Source organism: Coenobita brevimanus, chromosome 69, assembly GCF_032717465.1.
Source record: "Coenobita brevimanus isolate Jiangsu-jjx chromosome 69, ASM3271746v2, whole genome shotgun sequence".
NCBI classification, from domain to species: domain Eukaryota; kingdom Metazoa; phylum Arthropoda; class Malacostraca; order Decapoda; family Coenobitidae; genus Coenobita; species Coenobita brevimanus.
In genome coordinates this window covers 340,211-358,823 of record NC_137022.1, presented here as the reverse complement: position 1 = coordinate 358,823, position 18,613 = coordinate 340,211, and the positions used below count along the sequence as shown (strand labels likewise).

The 18,613-nt window shown below is 44.6% G+C and overlaps 1 protein-coding gene across 1 annotated transcript in view; it reads left to right on the top strand.

The window, feature by feature from the left end:
* Positions 1-18,613, top strand: part of LOC145405985 (tectonic-like complex member MKS1) — a 77,944-nt gene that overhangs the window by 54,405 nt on the left and 4,926 nt on the right. Inside the window, exon 12 of the mRNA XM_080277167.1 lies at positions 1,594-1,690. Within this exon, the coding sequence (XP_080133293.1) occupies positions 1,594-1,690 (97 nt within the window). The remainder of the gene's footprint in view (positions 1-1,593; positions 1,691-18,613) is intronic.

Below are 18,613 nucleotides of genomic sequence, written 5' to 3'. Positions count from 1 at the left end.
TGAAGTGTTGTTCTGTATCATCAGTGAATTTTTTTTCCAGTCTGCTTTCTTGTTAATGTGAGATGTGATCACTCTGGTTTCGATTGTGTTTCTATGGTGATAATGTTGGGGAGACAATCTGTAATGAGCTTGGGTTCTGTTTGGCAAGTAGTGCTGAGTGCAGGTGTTGGCAAACAGAATGTGATGTCTGGGGAGGAGGGGGTGCAGTTTGCCTGGTGTGGGATGAGGGTGTATTGTGAGGTGTTGTTGAGAATATACATGTTGTTAAGTTGTGAAGCAGCATTGAGGCCTCTGCATATCAAGTATATTATTTGTTTGGGTAGTTGTGTCAGACATCTTATAAATAAGCTAGCAGGGTTTGGCATGGTATACACATAATAAAACTCAAGTACAAATACAATATTATACACAAGATAATACTGCTGTGATGAGGAGGGGGAAGACTGAGATGGTTTGGGCATGTTAAGAGGATAGGACAGCTGGGTGTGGAGAGTTGGAGGTGTGAACATTGAGAGTAGTGTTATGAGAGGCAGACCTCCTAAAATAAAGACTTGGGATAAGGTCACATTGTGTGAACTCAAGGGTAAGGGACTGAATAGGGGAGTTGCCAGAGAATGAGCAGCAGGGAGAGTCATCATTAGGTGGCCAAGGTGTGTAAGAGACAGGAGAAGGGATGGGGAGTGTGTTTCAGAGTGAGGGAAAGGGAGCTTCTTTATCATGAACATAATTCCTTAGTCATTTCATTTTTCATATTAGCAGTCCACATCAATAAAGTAAGTACTGTAATCATTAAAAAATATATATATTTTCATGCATGATCATCCATTTGTCAAACATTATAAAGAAAGGGGGATTTGTTCAAACCCTTCAAACTCTGCATCCATATCTGATATCTAATATAACTCTGATTCTGCAAAACATGTTATTTTGTGTATAATATTGTATTTTTACTTTTGTTTTATTGTGTGCATACCATGCTTGAACCTGCTGGGTTATTAATAAAACATCTGATGTCAGCTGCATCAGTGCACCAGTTCACCTGAACCAAGACCCATAGTCTTGTTGGTTAAGGAAGCTCTCTAACATCTTTTCCCAAGCAACTTTTTTTATTACACCTAATTGTCCTGTATGATACATAAATCTTTAATATCACTGTACTCTGCATAGAAAACATACAAAAGTATATTAATTAGCCATATTCAAAAATAGGTATCAGAGGAAGATGTGCTGTGGAGACACCATAACTAATAGGAATATGGGCTCAAACCCAGCACACTTACCCAAATGAATTATTGTCTAAAATATATATATATATACAGTATTACAAGTACTGCATCTATATATATCATGTGGATATAATACATTGCATATAAACTTACTGTATTTACCAACAACTTTAGCTTACTGTATTTGGACCAGGAATGTCAAGCAATTTGATCTGATTAAAGTAACAGGATTTGCAAGTCCCTTAATACCTTCTAACTATGGTATGAACAAATACGCTCTTGCCACATCTATCAAAATGCACCAGCCACTGTTCCAGTTATTAATGCTGGCAGTTGTACTTTCTCTTATATGTAATTACTTCTGCAGGTCCAGCGCTTGAGTCGCCTTGGGTTCAGCACAGTTAGTAGTGGCAGCATAGAACTCAGACTGAACACAGTCGTGCAAGGTGACTTTGCAGACACAGGTGAATATTTCAATTCATTCATTATGACCTCATATCATATACCAACTAAGATGGTAGACTATGAGTCCTATTACTAGTGTACATTGTACTGTAATGTGCAGTTCTGTGCATTAGTTACATACAGTGATCCTTTGGTTATAGCATACTTGGGTATCACAGTTTTCGTTATCAGTGCTTGATGAAAATTTCCACTCCTGCCCTTATATTGTATTTTTCAGTTAAAAAGAAGAAGAAGAAAAAAAAATCATTATCACATGCCTGAGCCAACAGTGAGGATGCAGTGTTTGTAGTTTCTGATGGTTGTGAGGGATTTGAAGATGAGACACACTTTTAGGAGTTACTCCCAAGGGTGGAGACCACTAGCTTTCCAATTTCTAGCCTCAGAACCCTTTACCTCAAGCCCATCTCATGCCTCTCCAAGGTATGTGTACCCACTAACAAATTTAATATTCATCCATATGGTGCCCTTTTCATCACTTTCTGGTAACCTAACCATGCCCTTGTGTGTTTCTAGTACTGTACTTACCATAACAGTATGTATGTACTTCATGGGTCTAAATCGTCATAAAAAGGACAATTGGGGATTGAGTGTGAGGTGCCTGGGACCAGTTGGGATAAATAGGTCTAGGTACAGTATTTGGTATCTCATGAATTCTTGATCACGAACCATGTTCAGAACCATTTATGTGTGATACCCAAGGGATCAGTGAAGTACCGGTATATTTTTGATGGCAGGAATGTGTAAAAAAATAAGTACAGTCAAGTCGCATAAGGCGTGGCTAATTGGTTCTGGACTGAGCCTGTGCCACAGAAAACTATCTATCTATCTATTGCCAGACGCCATAATCCCATAAGGGGTGGTCATTTGACTTGAGTTATTTGTTTTACGGGGAGGGGCACTAACCTTCCACCAACCCAGTTGCTGATACGTAGGGAGCGCGTATGGTTTGGTTATATGGTTACCACCCAGCGTTGTAAATGGTTTCTTGGGTTTCAGGAAACCATTTGGCTTGTCACTCAATGTAAAGCCACCTGTAAAGGAAAGAAAAGCAATAAGAAGTGACAGGAAAGATGGGAGAAATAGGAAGAGAGGAGGGGAGGCACAGAAAGAATGATGCAGGCTAAGGAAGAAGTAGGCAGCACTACATCAAGTGAGTGGATGATGGTCGCCACCAAATAACTAAACCTGTGAGAAATATGCAATTTGGTTCTGGACGTTCGCTCGAAGTTCCCCCTTTCACCCCACTTTTCCCTATTTTTCCCCACTTTACTCACACACACAGTCAAGCAATCAGTCAAACAAAAATGACAACCCACCTTAATCACTTCCTGTGTCGGTCCAAGTCGTCTCCAAGACCAAAACAAACACTATCACACCAATACAGGCAGCGTTATTCACGTACAGTAAATCGTTGCAACAACACAATAATCACACTTACATAATGTTAGCCTGGTGCTACACAGTGTATACTGTAGTACGATGCTTGGCTGAGAGGTGACGATAGCAGGGGGGCACACGTGAACGAGTGGAAAAGGTAGGGCTTTGAAGGGGTGGCGGGACTGTGCAACTGAATTAAAACAATGCAGCTCTGCACGCCGGGGCCGCCATCTTGCCTGAGACGAGCGACGGTCGCTTTGCATGCGCCTTGCGTTTCGTACAAAATTTTCCGATGGCAATATCGTTATAGTGGGAAATTCATCGTAAATTGGATTTTGGGGTGTAACTTTTTTGTTATCATTGTAGCGAATTACTGTATACTGGTTCATCGTATAACAAGTAGTGACTGTACTATACGTACCTGACTCCGATGACGATAGTGCATAAGTGGAAGGGGTAGGGCTGGGGATTCCAAGGCTAGAGGTGCGTTTCAAACCTTGCCGCATCCGTGCCATAGGTATAGTTTATGCGTGTGATTCATTTTTTTGGGTCTGGCACCTTGCTGTGTCATAGAAAACCATGCCATAGGAGCATGCACCATAGGTGACTTGACTGTAAATAAATAAGTAATAATAACAGTGGACATGAAATAAGATGGAGGGAATATTTTGAAAGGCTGATGAGAAAGAACCTTAGTCAGTATGGTTGGTTTTAGTGTTGCACAGAGAAGAAATGTGGTGCTTGAGAGTGTGACATTTGCAAAAGTGAAGAATGCCGTGAAGAGGTTGAAGAATGGAAAGACAGCATGTGTTGATGCAAAGTTGTTTTTGTGATTTAACCCAGATCTGTGTGCTCAAGTTGACCCATCAACCACAGATAAGCAACTGTCCCTATGGGATTGTTCCATAGTTTCCTTATCCTGTTGATGTTATATCTGTCTTAGTGTATTATGTGCTATGCAGTGGTCCACTATTTGTGTCCTCTCATTTGGGCCTAATTTACAAGTGGGCCATAAGTCATCTGTGACTGCACACAACCCAAATAAAAATTGGTAGCGTAGGAGGATGGTGTCCTGATTAAATTCTAGCTAGGTAAACTCAATCAGCTTTATTTAATAATACCTCTGATGGTTGGATTTGGGGGGGGGGGGTCTTTTATAGTATTCTGATCCAGGTGTTGTGTTGCCCTGCATGTGAAGTAAGCATGTAAAATTATTCATTGCTAATATAGGAGTATCTGGAGGTGGGATGTTGTTCATGAGGGTCTAAGAATGATTGTGTGGGTATGGTTTTATGTTCCCAGTTGTATTGTGTGTTTCTGTCATAATGACAGGGGTGTTCTATGTTTGTACAAGCTGCCAAATAGAATTGTGTGCTTCACATATTGAGACAGTCCTAACCAGTGAGGACTTTAGCTTTGGAAGACAAATGACCAACAAGAATATTATTGGTGCAGCAGTAATGATACATAGGATGCTGTTCTGTATAGTCTGCAGGGTTTTGTAGTGGATTTTAGATAGGATGGGAGCCCATGCTGGAGATGCACAGTAGAAAGAGTGTTTGTTGCCCAAAGGTTTTCCCAGCAAGAGCTCTAAGTGCATTTAGTTTGGGGGTGCATTGCCTCATTATCTTGATGGTGTCTTCAGTGCCATGTTACTACAGGGATCTTGGCTGAAGAGGTATGTGGCACAGGTACATTGTTAAGTGTGATGCCAGGGATGTATCGGTGCTCATGTTTGTCACTCATGATGAGTGTGGTGGTAGACACGGCTACAACAGTCATCACATTGTTGTGTGTGACCCATGTCTGAAGTGTATGAAAGTAGCCTTGTTGCAGTGACCATGCTGTCTGCGATGTGGTTTGCAGTTGTTATTTTAATATCATCTGCATACGAAGTAATTTTTTTTTTTTTTGGCGATTATGGTGTGGGAATATGATGCACACACAGGTTAAAAAATGTAAGTGAAAGAATGGAGCCCTGAGGAATCCCATTATGGAATTTTGTGTACAGGGTGAATTGCCCTGAATTGTCACATCTGCTTATCATTGTAATAGGTAGTTGGCAAACCAGCAATTGTTGTTGTTTTCCATGTTTGTGTTGTAGATTTTAGTGATTAGTTTGCATCAGCAGATAGCATCAAAAGCTTTACTAATGTCAATTGTTGTAAGAAGTATACAGTGTGTGTGCTTCAGATGCATGTTGTGTGAAGTTGGTTATTAAGATGTTTGTGGAGTGAAGTGCTTTAAAACCCTGTTATGAGAGAGCAAGGAGAATGTTAGGTGTAACTTTGTTAAGAAGCAGGCATTTGGCTATTTTGGATGATGTGCATGTGCAAAGTAGTGTTTTGGGTTTTTGTGAAGAACTAGGGTTTATCCTAGTTTTTAAATGATGGGAATGTTACAGTGTGCATGTGTAGAGTTACTGATGTTTGTGTGAATCTGGATACCATGTTGTCGTAAATGTTTCAGGTGCTGAGTACCTGTTGAATTCTATATTTTCTAATGTTATGTGTTTGTTGTAGAGTGAAGAGATTAGCATTATGATTTAGCAGAAAGTAATAATAAAGAGTGTGCAACACACATTTTAGGAAAAGAGAGTAGGTTTACTACATATGAGTCTGGAGGAAATAGTAGCCAGATTGACTATTCCTGGTCAGGAAGGCTGATAGGAAGTTGGTGAGGGATGTTAAAGTTATAGGGAGCAAAGAGTGTGTGCAGCAACACAAATTAGCTACCTGTATATGGCATGGTGCTTAAGAAGCGGGTGGTGAAGAAGAGGACCGCTGCACCCAAGAGGAAAATACAGTATGTAAGTTGAAAAACCAAGCAGTATGGGATGCCTTCTTTAGCAAGATTTGTGTGTGTGTGTGTGTGTGTGTGTGTGTGTGTGTGTGTGTGTGTGTGTGTGTGTGTGTGTCCAACTATGGGCAAAGGCTTCAAGGCCTATCTCTAGGCCCAGTAGTCCTCCTACACACCTGCACATGGAACCACTTCAGTGCTAACACCCATTGTCCATTGAACACATGCTAGGGTTGCCTCATACAGGACTGGTGAAGTGGTATTAGCAGGGGTATTTCTCTGACCTGTCGGCAGGTCTTGTGGTAGATCAATAAAGTCCAATTTTATGAAATTTAAATCCTTAAATTGTTCCCTGCCCCAGCTGGGATTCGATCCTGGGTCCGTTAGGACTGCAGGCTGCCTCTCTACCGATTGAGCCACTGCCTCCCCAAAGATGAGGTGTGCCTGAACAGGGAACTGTTGACATTAATGTTAATGAATAGTATAGAGCTCTCAAGAACAGTCTCCCGAGAGTTACTGATTCAGTGTGTGGATGGACAAGGAGCACTCCAAGACATACGATAACATGGTGGTAGAATGAGGGTGCAGAAACCACAATTAAAGAGAAAAGAAAGCTTTTCCAGGAATGGAAGAGTGGTGGTAACAGAGAGGAATACCTGGCTGCCAAGTGTAGGGCTAGAAAGAGTGGAGGTATACAGTGCAGAATCTGAATCTCAGACTTTCACTGGATAACCTGAATAGTGCTGAAAGGAAGAATATGGTATTTAAGGTGACAAATCAGATGAAGAGAGAAACCAAGGATATCATAGATGAGCTGTGTGTGAAGAATGATGAAGGAAAGGTAATGATGGACAGGAAGAATATTAAAGATGCTTAGAGAGAGCATTATAACTGATTATTGAATGAGGAATCTGATTGGAACAGGGAAGTTTTGGAGTCAGTATTCCAGTGTTTAGCCCTTGGCCTTAGATTGATGCTGTTACTGTGAGTAGGGCAATAGGCAGGATCCAGTTAGGGATGTTGGCGGGTGTGTTTGTGTTGAATGCTGAAATGCTGAAGGCCTCAAGAGATATAGGAGTGGGTTTAGTTACTGATTTGATAAATATGATTATAGAGTATATGAGTATGTTTTCCCAGATGATTGGCTGTAGAGTGTGATTGTAAATGTGTACAGGGGGAAGGGTGATGCCCTAGAAAGAGAAAATTATAGATGCGTAAAACTTTTGGACGAAGTAATGAAGGTAATGGAGAGAGTTCTAGAAGGTATGATTATAGAAAGAGTGAATATTGATGATATTCACCTTGGGTTTATGCAAGACAGAGGGACCACTGATGCCATATTCACTGTCAGTCAGCTTTAGGAAAAATGTATAGGAAAGAAGAGGGAGCTGTATTTTGTTTTTGTTGATTTGGAGCAGGCCTTTGACAGAGTCTGTAGGAAGGTGGTGAAGTGGGCAACGGGAAAGCTTGGAATCGAGGAGTGGTTGGTTAGAGTGGTTATGGCTGTGTATGTGGGTGTTCACACCCAAGTGAAAGTAAATGGAGATTTGAGTTTCCTGCAAATGTTGGCATGCATCAGGGGTCAGTCTTGAGCCCCTAATACTTTGTCATGTTGGTTGAAGCTCTTACGTGACTTCAGAAAAGGGGAAATGGATGCTGATGATTTGCTGTTGATTGCAGCAAATGAAAGGGAGATGGAGGAAAGATTTAGGAAATAGAGAGATGGAATGGGGCACAAGGGTTTGAGAGTTAATGTGGATAAAACAAAAGTGATGATATCTCGGGCCAGTACTGTCAAAGCAGAGTGGCCATGTATGGGTGGCCACAAGAGTGTGGGAAGTAACTCCATCCAATGCATTGTTGTGCTAAGTGGGTGCATAAGAGATGTAGTGGTATTAGAGGTACACTGTGAGATAATGTTGATTTCATGTGTGTGGTGTGTTGAGGAGAGCATGTATATAATGTCAGGCATGAAAGGACCTATCTTGTTGGTGAGTCTTTTGAGTGTGCAGAGGAGTTTGTTATTTGGATGTTGTGTGCTGGAGGTGGGGTTGGAGCTAGCTCTGTGGCTAGGGTAAGGAATGGTTGGAGAAGTTCAGAGAGCTCTTGCCTCTCCTGACATTGAGAGGGCTCTCCCTCCGTGCTAAGGGATCCTTGTATGCGGTGTGTTAGGGGTGTAATGCTGTATGGTAGTGAGACTTGGGCTATAAAGGAAGAGGCTATTTGTAGACTCAGACATACAGAAACAACAGTGATTAGATGGATGTATATTGTGTCCTTGAATGTGAGGCTTGGGGGGGCTAGTATTGCAACTGAAGAGTTGTGAGGAAGAATGGGACTGGAGTGTATTGGTGTTGTGATGAGGAGGGGTACGCCTGAGATGGCTTGGGCATGTTGAGAGGATGGAGGATGATAATGGGTGCAGAAGGTGAGAAGTGTGAGTGTTGGAGGTAGGGTTGTGAGAGGCAGACCAAAAAAGACCTGGGACAAGGTCATAGAGTGTGGCCTCAGGAATAAGGGACTGAATAGGGAAGCTGCCAGAGATTGAGCAGCATGGAGAGCTGCCATTAGGTGACCAAGGCTGATGCTTGCAAGCATGTTGGAGCCTTTATAAATGATACGAATAAAGTTGTACGTAGTGACAGCCTCTAATCAGTTTGAAGCGTTCATTGATGTTGAGCATGTTTCCCTGGCAGTAGCTGATGAATGCATTGGAGAATGTCCATGATCGTTTCGTTTCATTTTTAAAGGCTCCAACATGCTTGCATGTGTCGGCCTTGGTCACCTAATGGCGGCTCTCCATGTTGCACGATCCATTGCAGCCTCCCTGTTCAGTCCCTTAACCCTGAGGTCACACTTAATGACCTCGTCCCATGTCTTTCTTGGTCTACCCCTCATAACCCCACCCCCAATATTAACACTTCTCAACTTCCTCACCCAATTATCATCCCCTATCCTCTCCACATGTCCAAACCATCTCAGTCTACCACTCCTCATCACAACACCAATACACTCCAGTCCCATCCTGCCTCTCAACTCTTCCATCGTAAACCCAGCCCCTCCAGGTCTTGGACGCAGGGACGCACGGCACATCCACCTAATCATTGTCATTTCTGTACGTCTGAGCCAGCGAATATCTTCCTCCTTCACTGTTCAGGTCTCACTACCATACAGCATTACACTCCTAACACATGCTGCATACAAAGGCCCCTTAGCACGTAGGGAGAGTCCTCTCAATGTCAGGAGAGGCAAGAGCTCCCTGAACGTCTTCCAACCACTTCTCACCCTAGCTACAGAGCTAGCTCCAGCCCCACCTCCAGCACACAACATGTCTCCCAAATAACAAACCTCTTCCACACACTCAAGAGATTCACCAGCAAGTTCAATCCTTTCACATCTGACAATCTCCACCTGCTCACCCCGACACACCGTACACATAAAATCAGCATTATCTCGCAGTCTACCTCTGATACCACTACATCTCTTATGCACCCATTTATCACAAACACCGCACAAGATGGAATTACTTCCCACGCCCTTGTGGCATACTGCACATGGCCACTCTCCCTCGTCTTTGACAGTATCGCCACCAACCCTAGATATCATCACTTTTGTTTTATCTGCATTTACCCTTAACCCTGTAAAGGCGGATCGTCGCTTTTGGGACAATCGCCAAAAAGGACATAACGGCGGAGCGTCGCGTTTGCGATTCAAGTTAATTTTGAATAAACGCGGGCAAGGATGTTCCAGCTGGTATTGTCTATCAGTACCACCACCCTTTAGCTACAATTAGCATACTTGACCTTTGTACTACTGACCTCCATTGTTGCCAAGTATCGCATTTTTCCCCCCTCCCCCCCCCCACCATGGCCCGGCCAGCCTGGCTGTGATATATGGCAGCGCTCTGACTACTCAGAACTGTAAATCTGCACTCTCCTCTCACAAGCAGTTTATGCTAATAGGAAACGCTTGTTTCCCCAGTTGTCACGCTAGCTTTTTTTCGCGCGGTTTGCCCTTGTTTAGCGTCAGTTTACTGCAGGCTTTCAAAGTGACATATGGCAAGTTCTAGCTCTTCCGAGTCAGTGCGAGCGGCCGACAGGAACGAGAATAAAGTGACGGGTGTAAGGCAGAATAAAAGCGCGCCGCGGTGATCTTTTGGGAAGTAATATGATTGAAAATAATGTAGTATACGTGTTTTTGGCTGTGAAAATGGAAATGTTTGTTGAGTGACGGGAAGATCACCGCTGCGCTGCATGTCTGCCATACGCTTCGTTGATTTTAGCCTTATTATGAGTGCATATTGTACAAATACGGATTCCAAACTACCTGTATGTTGTAGTATAAAGTTTACTGTGACAGAATGAGGCTGTGGTAGAGGGGAAACCGGGTTGCTGGAGGTGTGAAAGTGAAGATTTTGTTACCCAACTTTGCAAGTCTCCACAAGTCCTTGGGTAGTCCACGAAGGCTCAACACCTGTCTCTGGAGAAAGCTGAATGTAAGTACTATCTGCCATACCAAGTATAATGTTCTAGGGTTAATCTCTGATTTTTGGCTAATATTTTCCTACAGGTACTCAGACCGTGATCCAACCCCGCCACTCGGGGATGTCGGCTGTCCATGGCCGCATTTTAGGGGTTAAACCCTTGTGCCCCATACCATCTCTTTCCTTCCTAAACCTTTCCTCTGCCTCCCCAAATCATCAGCATACAACAACTCCCACGGGAGTCCGTTTCTAAAGTCATGTGAAAGGGCTTCAAGTACCATGATAAACAACATGGGACTCAAGACTGACCCTTGATGCACACCATCATTCACCGAAAACTCATCACTCAAATCTCCATTCACTCTTACCTGGGTGTGAGCACCCACATACATAGCCATAACCACCCTAACCAGCCACTCCTCCAAGCCAAGCTTTCTCATTGCCACCCACCTCTCTAGGGACTCTGTCAAAGGCCTTTTCCAAATCAACTAAAGCAAAATAAAGATCCCTTCTCCTACCAATATATTTTTCCTGAAGCCATCGAACAATGAATATGGCATCAGTAGTCCCCCTACCTGGCATAAACCCAATCTGCATCTCATCAATATCCACTCTTTCTCTAATCATACCTTCTAAAACTCTCTCCATTACCTTCATTATCTGATCTAAAAGCTTTATACCTCTATAATTTCCTCTTTCCAGGGCATCACCCTTCCCTTTATACACATTTACAATTACACTCTTCAGCCAATCATCTGGGACAACACACTCATAAATAATCCTATTTATCAGGTCAGTGACTAAACTCACCCCTATATCGCCTGAGGCCTTCAGCATTTCGGCAGTCAACCCAGACACACCTGCTGCCTTCCCCACCCTCATCCTGCCTATTTCCTCACTCACAGTAGCAGTATCAATCAAAGGCCAAGGGCCAGACACTGAATCTGCTGGCTCTAAACCTTCCCTGTCCCAGTCAAACTCCTCATTCAACAACCGGTTATAATGCTCTCTCCATGCATCTGTAATATCCTCACTGTTCACCACTACCCTTCCTTCATCATTCTTCACACACTGCTCACCTATAATGTCCCGATTATCCCTCTTCACCTGACCTGCCACCCTAAATATATTTTTCCTTTCCCCATGATTTAGGTTATCAAGTAATTGTCTCTGTGACTCAGACTTTGCCTTGTACACCTCTCTTCTAGCCCTACGCTTGGCAGCCAAATATTCCTCTTTGCTACCACCCTTCTTCCATTCCCGGATAGAATTTCTCTCTCCGGGGAGACTGGCTACAACTGATAAAAGTTGTGCTGCTAGACTGGTTGAGGATCAGGAGTGGCACAGACTTCTGTCTTGTCAGGCAAGAATTTTGCTGAGAAGGAACAAGGAGAGGTATGTCAAGGAAATCACTGAGAAGGTGGAAGATCGTTTTCATGCAAATGACCTTTGAGTTGCTTAACCCTTTAACCCCGGGTGTCATTCCAGAATGACATTGAAAAAACTGGACCAAACCGCAGGTGTCATTCTGGAATGTTCGTGAATATTTTGAACACCGCGCGTTTTTTCTGTGCACAAATTGTTTCACGCAAGAGTAGCTGTCGAGTTCTTTCACACCAGCCCTCCCACACCTCCCTCCTCCCACCCCCCGGGGGCCCCCCCCACCCCTGCCCTGACATGCATCAGTCAGTATCTGTCCAGCTCTGTGCATGACAATGGCGCTCCGTCCCGAGTCATCATCACTCACTTCCTCCTCGGAAATTCCTAGTGCTAGTGTGCCTTCGACCTCTACACCGAGGAAGGAACTGCCGACAGTGAGGCAGAAGGGGTTGAGCACCCCAGAAATTAGAACAGAGCTGGGAGAAATGGGAGAAATGGAGTTCCCCCGAGCTAAGCCCTGTATTGGACTATATAGCCCCGCTAGGGTTACAGGAGCGAGCTACCACTCCCGGCACGGCAGCCCGGGCGAGGCTTGAACTCGCAATCCCCCGATTACGAATCCGGCGCGCTACCACTGTGCTACCGCGCCCCCCTAGGACAGAGCTGGACAAAACTGTAAGTACAACTCTGGATTGTGGCAGTGAGAGTGATACACTTACCGCAAGTAATGATGACTATGCAGTTATTGCTGGGGAACCGTTTATGGTTGAAAAATTGGGCAGTGACAGTGATGAAATTGAACATGTTGTCTCCCCCCCACCACCCACAACTTACTCTGGAAAAGGGAAGGCGCCCATGGGGAAAATGGGTGTAGCACGTGGGAAGGGAGTGAAGTGGAAACTTACGTCTCCTACACCCGGCCCTAGCAAGCATTTCCCACCAATTTCCCGTTCCCCTAGCCCTATTGCCCTCACATCATCTTCATCTTCTGCCGTGCCCTCTCCTCAGTCAACATCATCTGAGGAATATGAATTCCCAGAGCCTGCACAGCGAGGAAAGGCAGGCCGTGCAGGCCGGGCAGGCAGGGTAAGCAGGGCAGGCCGGCCTAGAACAGAGGGGATGCATGGCAGCCGGAGGGCAAAGCGGGGTGATAAGCGAGGTGATAAGCGGGGAAGAAAGAGAGGTCAGGTTTCACCACACACCAGGTCAGTAACCCCCCCCCGCCTGCCCCCCGCCCAGCTCCCTCCCCCTCACCACCCCCTCCCACTCACCCCCCCTCCTGCTCACCTCCTGCCTCACACATTGCCTCCACCTCAACTCCTTCTCACCGGGAAAAGAGTGCAATGCGACCTGCCACTGCCACTGAACCACGCATCGGGAAAGTGGATGCATTTGTTTGGTCTGACGGTGCTGATTTTCAGCCACACAATCCGCCGTTTGACATGACAGACGCGGGAATACAGCCTGCCTTCCCATGCAACGAAGGAGATGACTTTGTGGACTACTTCCTGGCCTTCATGGATGACGAAATCGTGCAATTTGTCAGCGATGAGACCAATAGGTATGCAGCTCAGTGTGCAACAGAAGGGCTGGGACCTATTGGCTCACCAAAGCAAGTGTTGTGGTTGCCTGTAGGGATCAGAGAGCTGTATGTGTTCTTTACTCTCATGTTCTTGATGCCCCATATCAAGAGACATGAGTTGGAGGAGTACTGGCTGGTTGATGACATCACTTCTATCCCAACATTCGGCAAATACATGTCACAAGATCGGTTCCGACAGCTGCTAGGATACCTGCACTTCGCTGACAATGAAAACCCGTCCCAAACTGACCCTTTGTGGAAAGTGAGGGATTTCCTCAACAAGATTAGGGATCGATTTATGCGATTTTTCCGTCCTATGCAAAAAGTCGTCATATATGAATCTCTGGTATTGTTCAGAGGACGTCTCAAATTCAGTCAGTACATCCCCAGCAAACGCCACCGCTTTGGGATAAAGTTCTTTGTGCTGTGTGACTGTGAGACGGGGTATATCCTTGATTTCGTCATCTACTCTGCAAACACAATGGACGTGGACAGGAAAGATCCCCTTGGCTCCGTAGTAAAAGTGCTGATGGAGAGGTATTTTGGTGGGAATCATGTGCTGTACACGGACAATTACTACACAACACCGAAACTCGCCAAATACCTGGCTGAACACGGCATCGGCACTGTTGGCACTGTTCGGAGCCACAGGAAAGAGTGGCCAAGTTTCCCTGAAGCATCATCCTCATCCAAGGGAGATGTGCACCTGAAGAAGTCTGACAAGCTTCTGGCGATCAGGTGGCACGACAAGAAGGTCGTGAATATGCTCAGCACCATCCACAAGGGGGAATTGCAGAGAACTGGGAAGGTCAGCTACAGGACGGGAGAGCCAATCATGAAGCCCGATGCCGTCATTGACTATAATATCAACATGAGACTTGTTGATAAGTCGGACATGATGATTGGTGAGATAGACTGTCTCAGGAGAAACACCCGATGGTACAGGAAGGCTTGCCTCCACATGCTCGATATGTGCATGCTCAGCGCCTTCCTCCTCTACAAGACACAAGTCGGGGGCATAAGGCAACCATCCCTGAGACAGTTCTCCAAGACTGTCGTGCAGCAGCTGCTTGCACGATTTGGTCAGGTGACGGCATTGGTCCCGAGGCGACACTCTGACACACAACCTGACCGTCTTGAGTGCCGCAATTACATGAGCCGGCACCAGCTTGTGAAATTGCCTCTCACCGCAGGCGGCAGGTTGTCACAGGGCCGCTGCAGAGTGTGTCATAACACCACACGGAGGCCTCGGGCGAGAAAAATGAGCACACACCAGTGCCAGGAATGCGAAGTCGCTCTCTGTGTGACTCCGTGCTTTGCCGAGTACCACTCGCTGAGTAAATACTGACAGTGACAGTGATATACAGTGATGCGACAGTGACTTGCTTTACCAATAATTGTATAAGGGATAATGTAGTAATAAGGGATATTTTGCCTAGAAAACAATGTAAATATTGACCAGTATAATAAGTGATATGGTAATAAGAAAATCTGCGGCACTGCTGTGATTCTGTGATGCGACAGTGACGTGCTTTACCAATAATTGTATAATACATTTTACCTAGAAAATTATGTAAATATGGCCAGTACATAAGTGATATGGTAATAAGAAAATCTGCGGCACTGCTGTAATTCTGTGATGCGACAGTGACGCAATATAGTAATAAGTGCAGTGTAAATATAATGTATATTGCCCAGATTATATGTAAAATAGTAATAGAAGTTAGAAATAATGAAAACATCGCCTCTAACCAAACGTCAGTGAGCGTGTGATGCCGCAGTGACGTGCGGGCAATTACAGTTCCTGTTACCTACCTCAGTGAACACAGAGTGGGCGTTTATCGTATGTGCAGTGTTCATATATGTTTATAGTACTATTATCAGAGAGTGGTTGGCATTTGGTACTGGTGTGTGGGGCGTAAAATAGTGATTTTACACCGCTCACTTCTAACGGCACTGCCCGTCCTGTGAAAGTCCGCAAAGTCATGAAACCTACATCACTGCAAAGCTGAAGGTTAGTACTTTCTAATGGTACCTTATTTTTTGCTCTAGCTTTATTCTGTGCAGAGTTATTAAGGTTTAAAGGTTTGTTTACATTTGGCTGGAACCCCAGCGGGAGAGACCAGTCGGGGCAAAACAATGCCCGCGGTTAAAGGGTTAATGATCCCTGAAGAAGTTGCACTCCTACCCCACCTATGTTAACTTTTTGATCAGCAGACGGATGGCTTGTGTCAGAGGCAGATGAGTACTGTACAGGGCTTGTTGGGCTGAGTACAAAATGTGTTTATAGACTTTGTTGGGTGAGTGATCCTTGGCCAAAACATTTCCCCACTGAACAGTGTTATAGATGACTAAATATATGATAAACTGTCATGAGATGGATTTTTTTTCAGATGCATCTTCATTGTAAAATGAGGGCGTGGTTCACAGTATTACTGTACTGTGCATATAGTATACTGTATGTACAGTGATTCATGCTGAAAAAATAGACATGCGGTAATGCAGTACTGTCATGTCACAACTTATGTGAGTTTGTACAAGTTTCACTATACATGATTTAAAATACCACACAGATATTTAATATTTTAATCATCTTCATCATCCAATCCTACATTGCCCCATGAGGTGCATAGGAACCTGGGGCTAAGCAAGTTGGTACTGATACTGACATTTAAGATGAGAGTGACCAGCCTCACTCATCCCTGAGTGGCATTACTTGAGCAGTAAACCCCAACCATCCCCTGGATATAAACCTTCGCTGGCTCAATCCGATTGGAGTGCCATAATTACCCACTAAACCACCAGGCGCCAGAATTTGGTTATATGGTTACCACCCAGTGTAGTAAATGGTTTCCTGGTGTACAGGAGACCATTTGGCATGTCACTCAGTGTAGTCACCCACAGGCAGAAGGAAGAGGAAAGAATAAGGAAAGAAAGAAGAGGGAGTGTAAAGTTACCTGTAGGCAGAAGGATGATACCGGTATTTAACTTCAGTGTGCAGGCGAGGGTTAGAAGTTCAAACACCATGCCATATCTAGGCTCGCTTACCAGCTGCAGCACGCCAGCCACCAAATGCACCTCCCTCTTTCTCAAATATTATCAAATCAAATCAAATCTTCAAAATTTAGCTGTTAGGAAAATATGTCCTCCATTTAAAGTAACCATAAAAGCCTGGAGTAAAGTCCAGGCTGGGGAGGTATGTGCGAGGAAAGAGGGGAGGGCAGGATCATACCAGACCATTTGGACATGTCATATTCTTGTAGGCAACTTTAATTGGCCCACAGGCTTATGTGTGGATGTCTTGCGTTTCAGTCAAGTTGCCACCTGTGCAAGGAACTGTATGAGAGTACAAGTCAAGGCCAATACATTCACTTTGCAGTTGCATCTAATTGCTGGAAAGATGCCTTAGTAGCATTCACACACAGAAATTTAGCAAACAGTGGCTGGAAAAGCACATATGCTGAGAATGGATTTAAGAAAGACAGAGCTTCTAACAAAACTGTGTTCATTATAAGTACAAAATAAACAGAGCAAAATTCTGTCATGTAACCTTCCAACCTCAAGTTGTATGGACAGTCAAATAAAAATGAACCAAGCATATCTGCATCATCATACTCTGAGTAAAATGAAGACAGCGATGATGTGGTTATGTTAAAATGTGTGCAGTGAAGAGTTAGCCTTATTTTTAGTCCTATAAGCTTCAGCTTAACCAGTTTCTAGCCATTTTTTGCGCTTGTTATAGCAAATTGTACGGAAAGCCATCTGACAACACTACATGATTATCGGTGATGCCACTTGCCAGTGTGTGGGGGAGGCAGTGGCTCAATTGGTAGAGAGGTGGCCTGCAGTCCTAACAGACCCAGGTTCGAATCCCGGCTGGGGCCGGGAACGGTTTAAGGATTTGAATTTCATTAAATTAGGCTTTACTGATCTTCCAGAAGACCCGCCGACATGTAAAAATACCCCTGTTAATACCAATACACCAGTCCTGTATAAGACAGCCCTAGCATGTATTCAATATGGACAGAGGGTGTTAGCGCCGAAGTGGTGACATGTAGAGGTGTATGGTATGTAGGAGGACTGCTGGGCCTTGATAGCAGGCTGTGAAGCCTATGCCCAGAGTTGGACACATAAAAAAAAGAAAGAAAGAAAGAAAAAAAAAAAAGGTAAGGGTGAGTGGAGTGCTGGACAGATGCTGGCAGCAAACACTCCATTCCATGCATGCTTGGTAGGAGGTTGGGCCATTCATACACATGCAAGCATAAGGACAAGCAACATAATCCCCTGCAGAAGCTCTGGTGGGGCAACAGTGACAAACTTAATGTACACCAGCACCAGATATCATTACAGTATTTCATTCATTCATTCATTCATTGCCAGACGCCATGTATCCCAATCGGGGTGGCCAAGGGCTTAGGGTTAATTGTTTTACGGGGAGGGGCACTAATCCTCCACCAACCCCACTTGACACGTAGGGATGCCAACAGCATCTGGTGTTCCCAGGCGGTCACCCATCCAAGTACTAACCAGACCCAACGTTGCTTAATTACCTGGTTATATTTACCCAGTTGTGATATACAGGAAATGAACTACGCTCATAGGGTCCCGTCTCTGTGTCTCGATAAGTTGAATTTTGCTTTGAACTCATTTAAGTTTTAGACTGGATGATCTCTTTGTCCAGGTTATTCCACAGGTCTATGTGTTTGACTGTGGCAGAGTGGGCAGTCTGGACCATGTTGTCAGACACTATTGGTGAGCAATCCAGGACCCACCAACAAATACATATGTCCAACATGCTCAAAACCTATCACGTCGAGCCGACAGACAAAGGGTTCAGTTCAGTGCAACACCTGCAAGAACTGGACCCATTACACCTGCACAACACTTGCATCCAGAAAACATTACACAAACACCTGGACCTGCTCCTTATGCTCCTTCCCCCCACCCATCAACCCCCCTTTCAATCCTACTCCTACTTCCTTCACACCTCCGCTGCCAAACCCACCGACCCTTCCCACACCATCCAGTCCCACAACTCCTCCCATTCCACCTCAACCCTTACCTCCATCACAACCTCCTCCTACCCCTTCCCCTCCACCCACACCACCTCCACCCCGTGCTGCAGCAGCCAACACACATCGCACACACAACATAAACATCCTTCAGTTAAACATAGATGGCATAAACACCAAAAAACATGAACTCATACAATTCATCAAACAGCAGAACATACACATTGCCATCTTTCAAGAAACAAAACTATACAGAGCACAGAAAACACCGACATTTCATAACTTCACC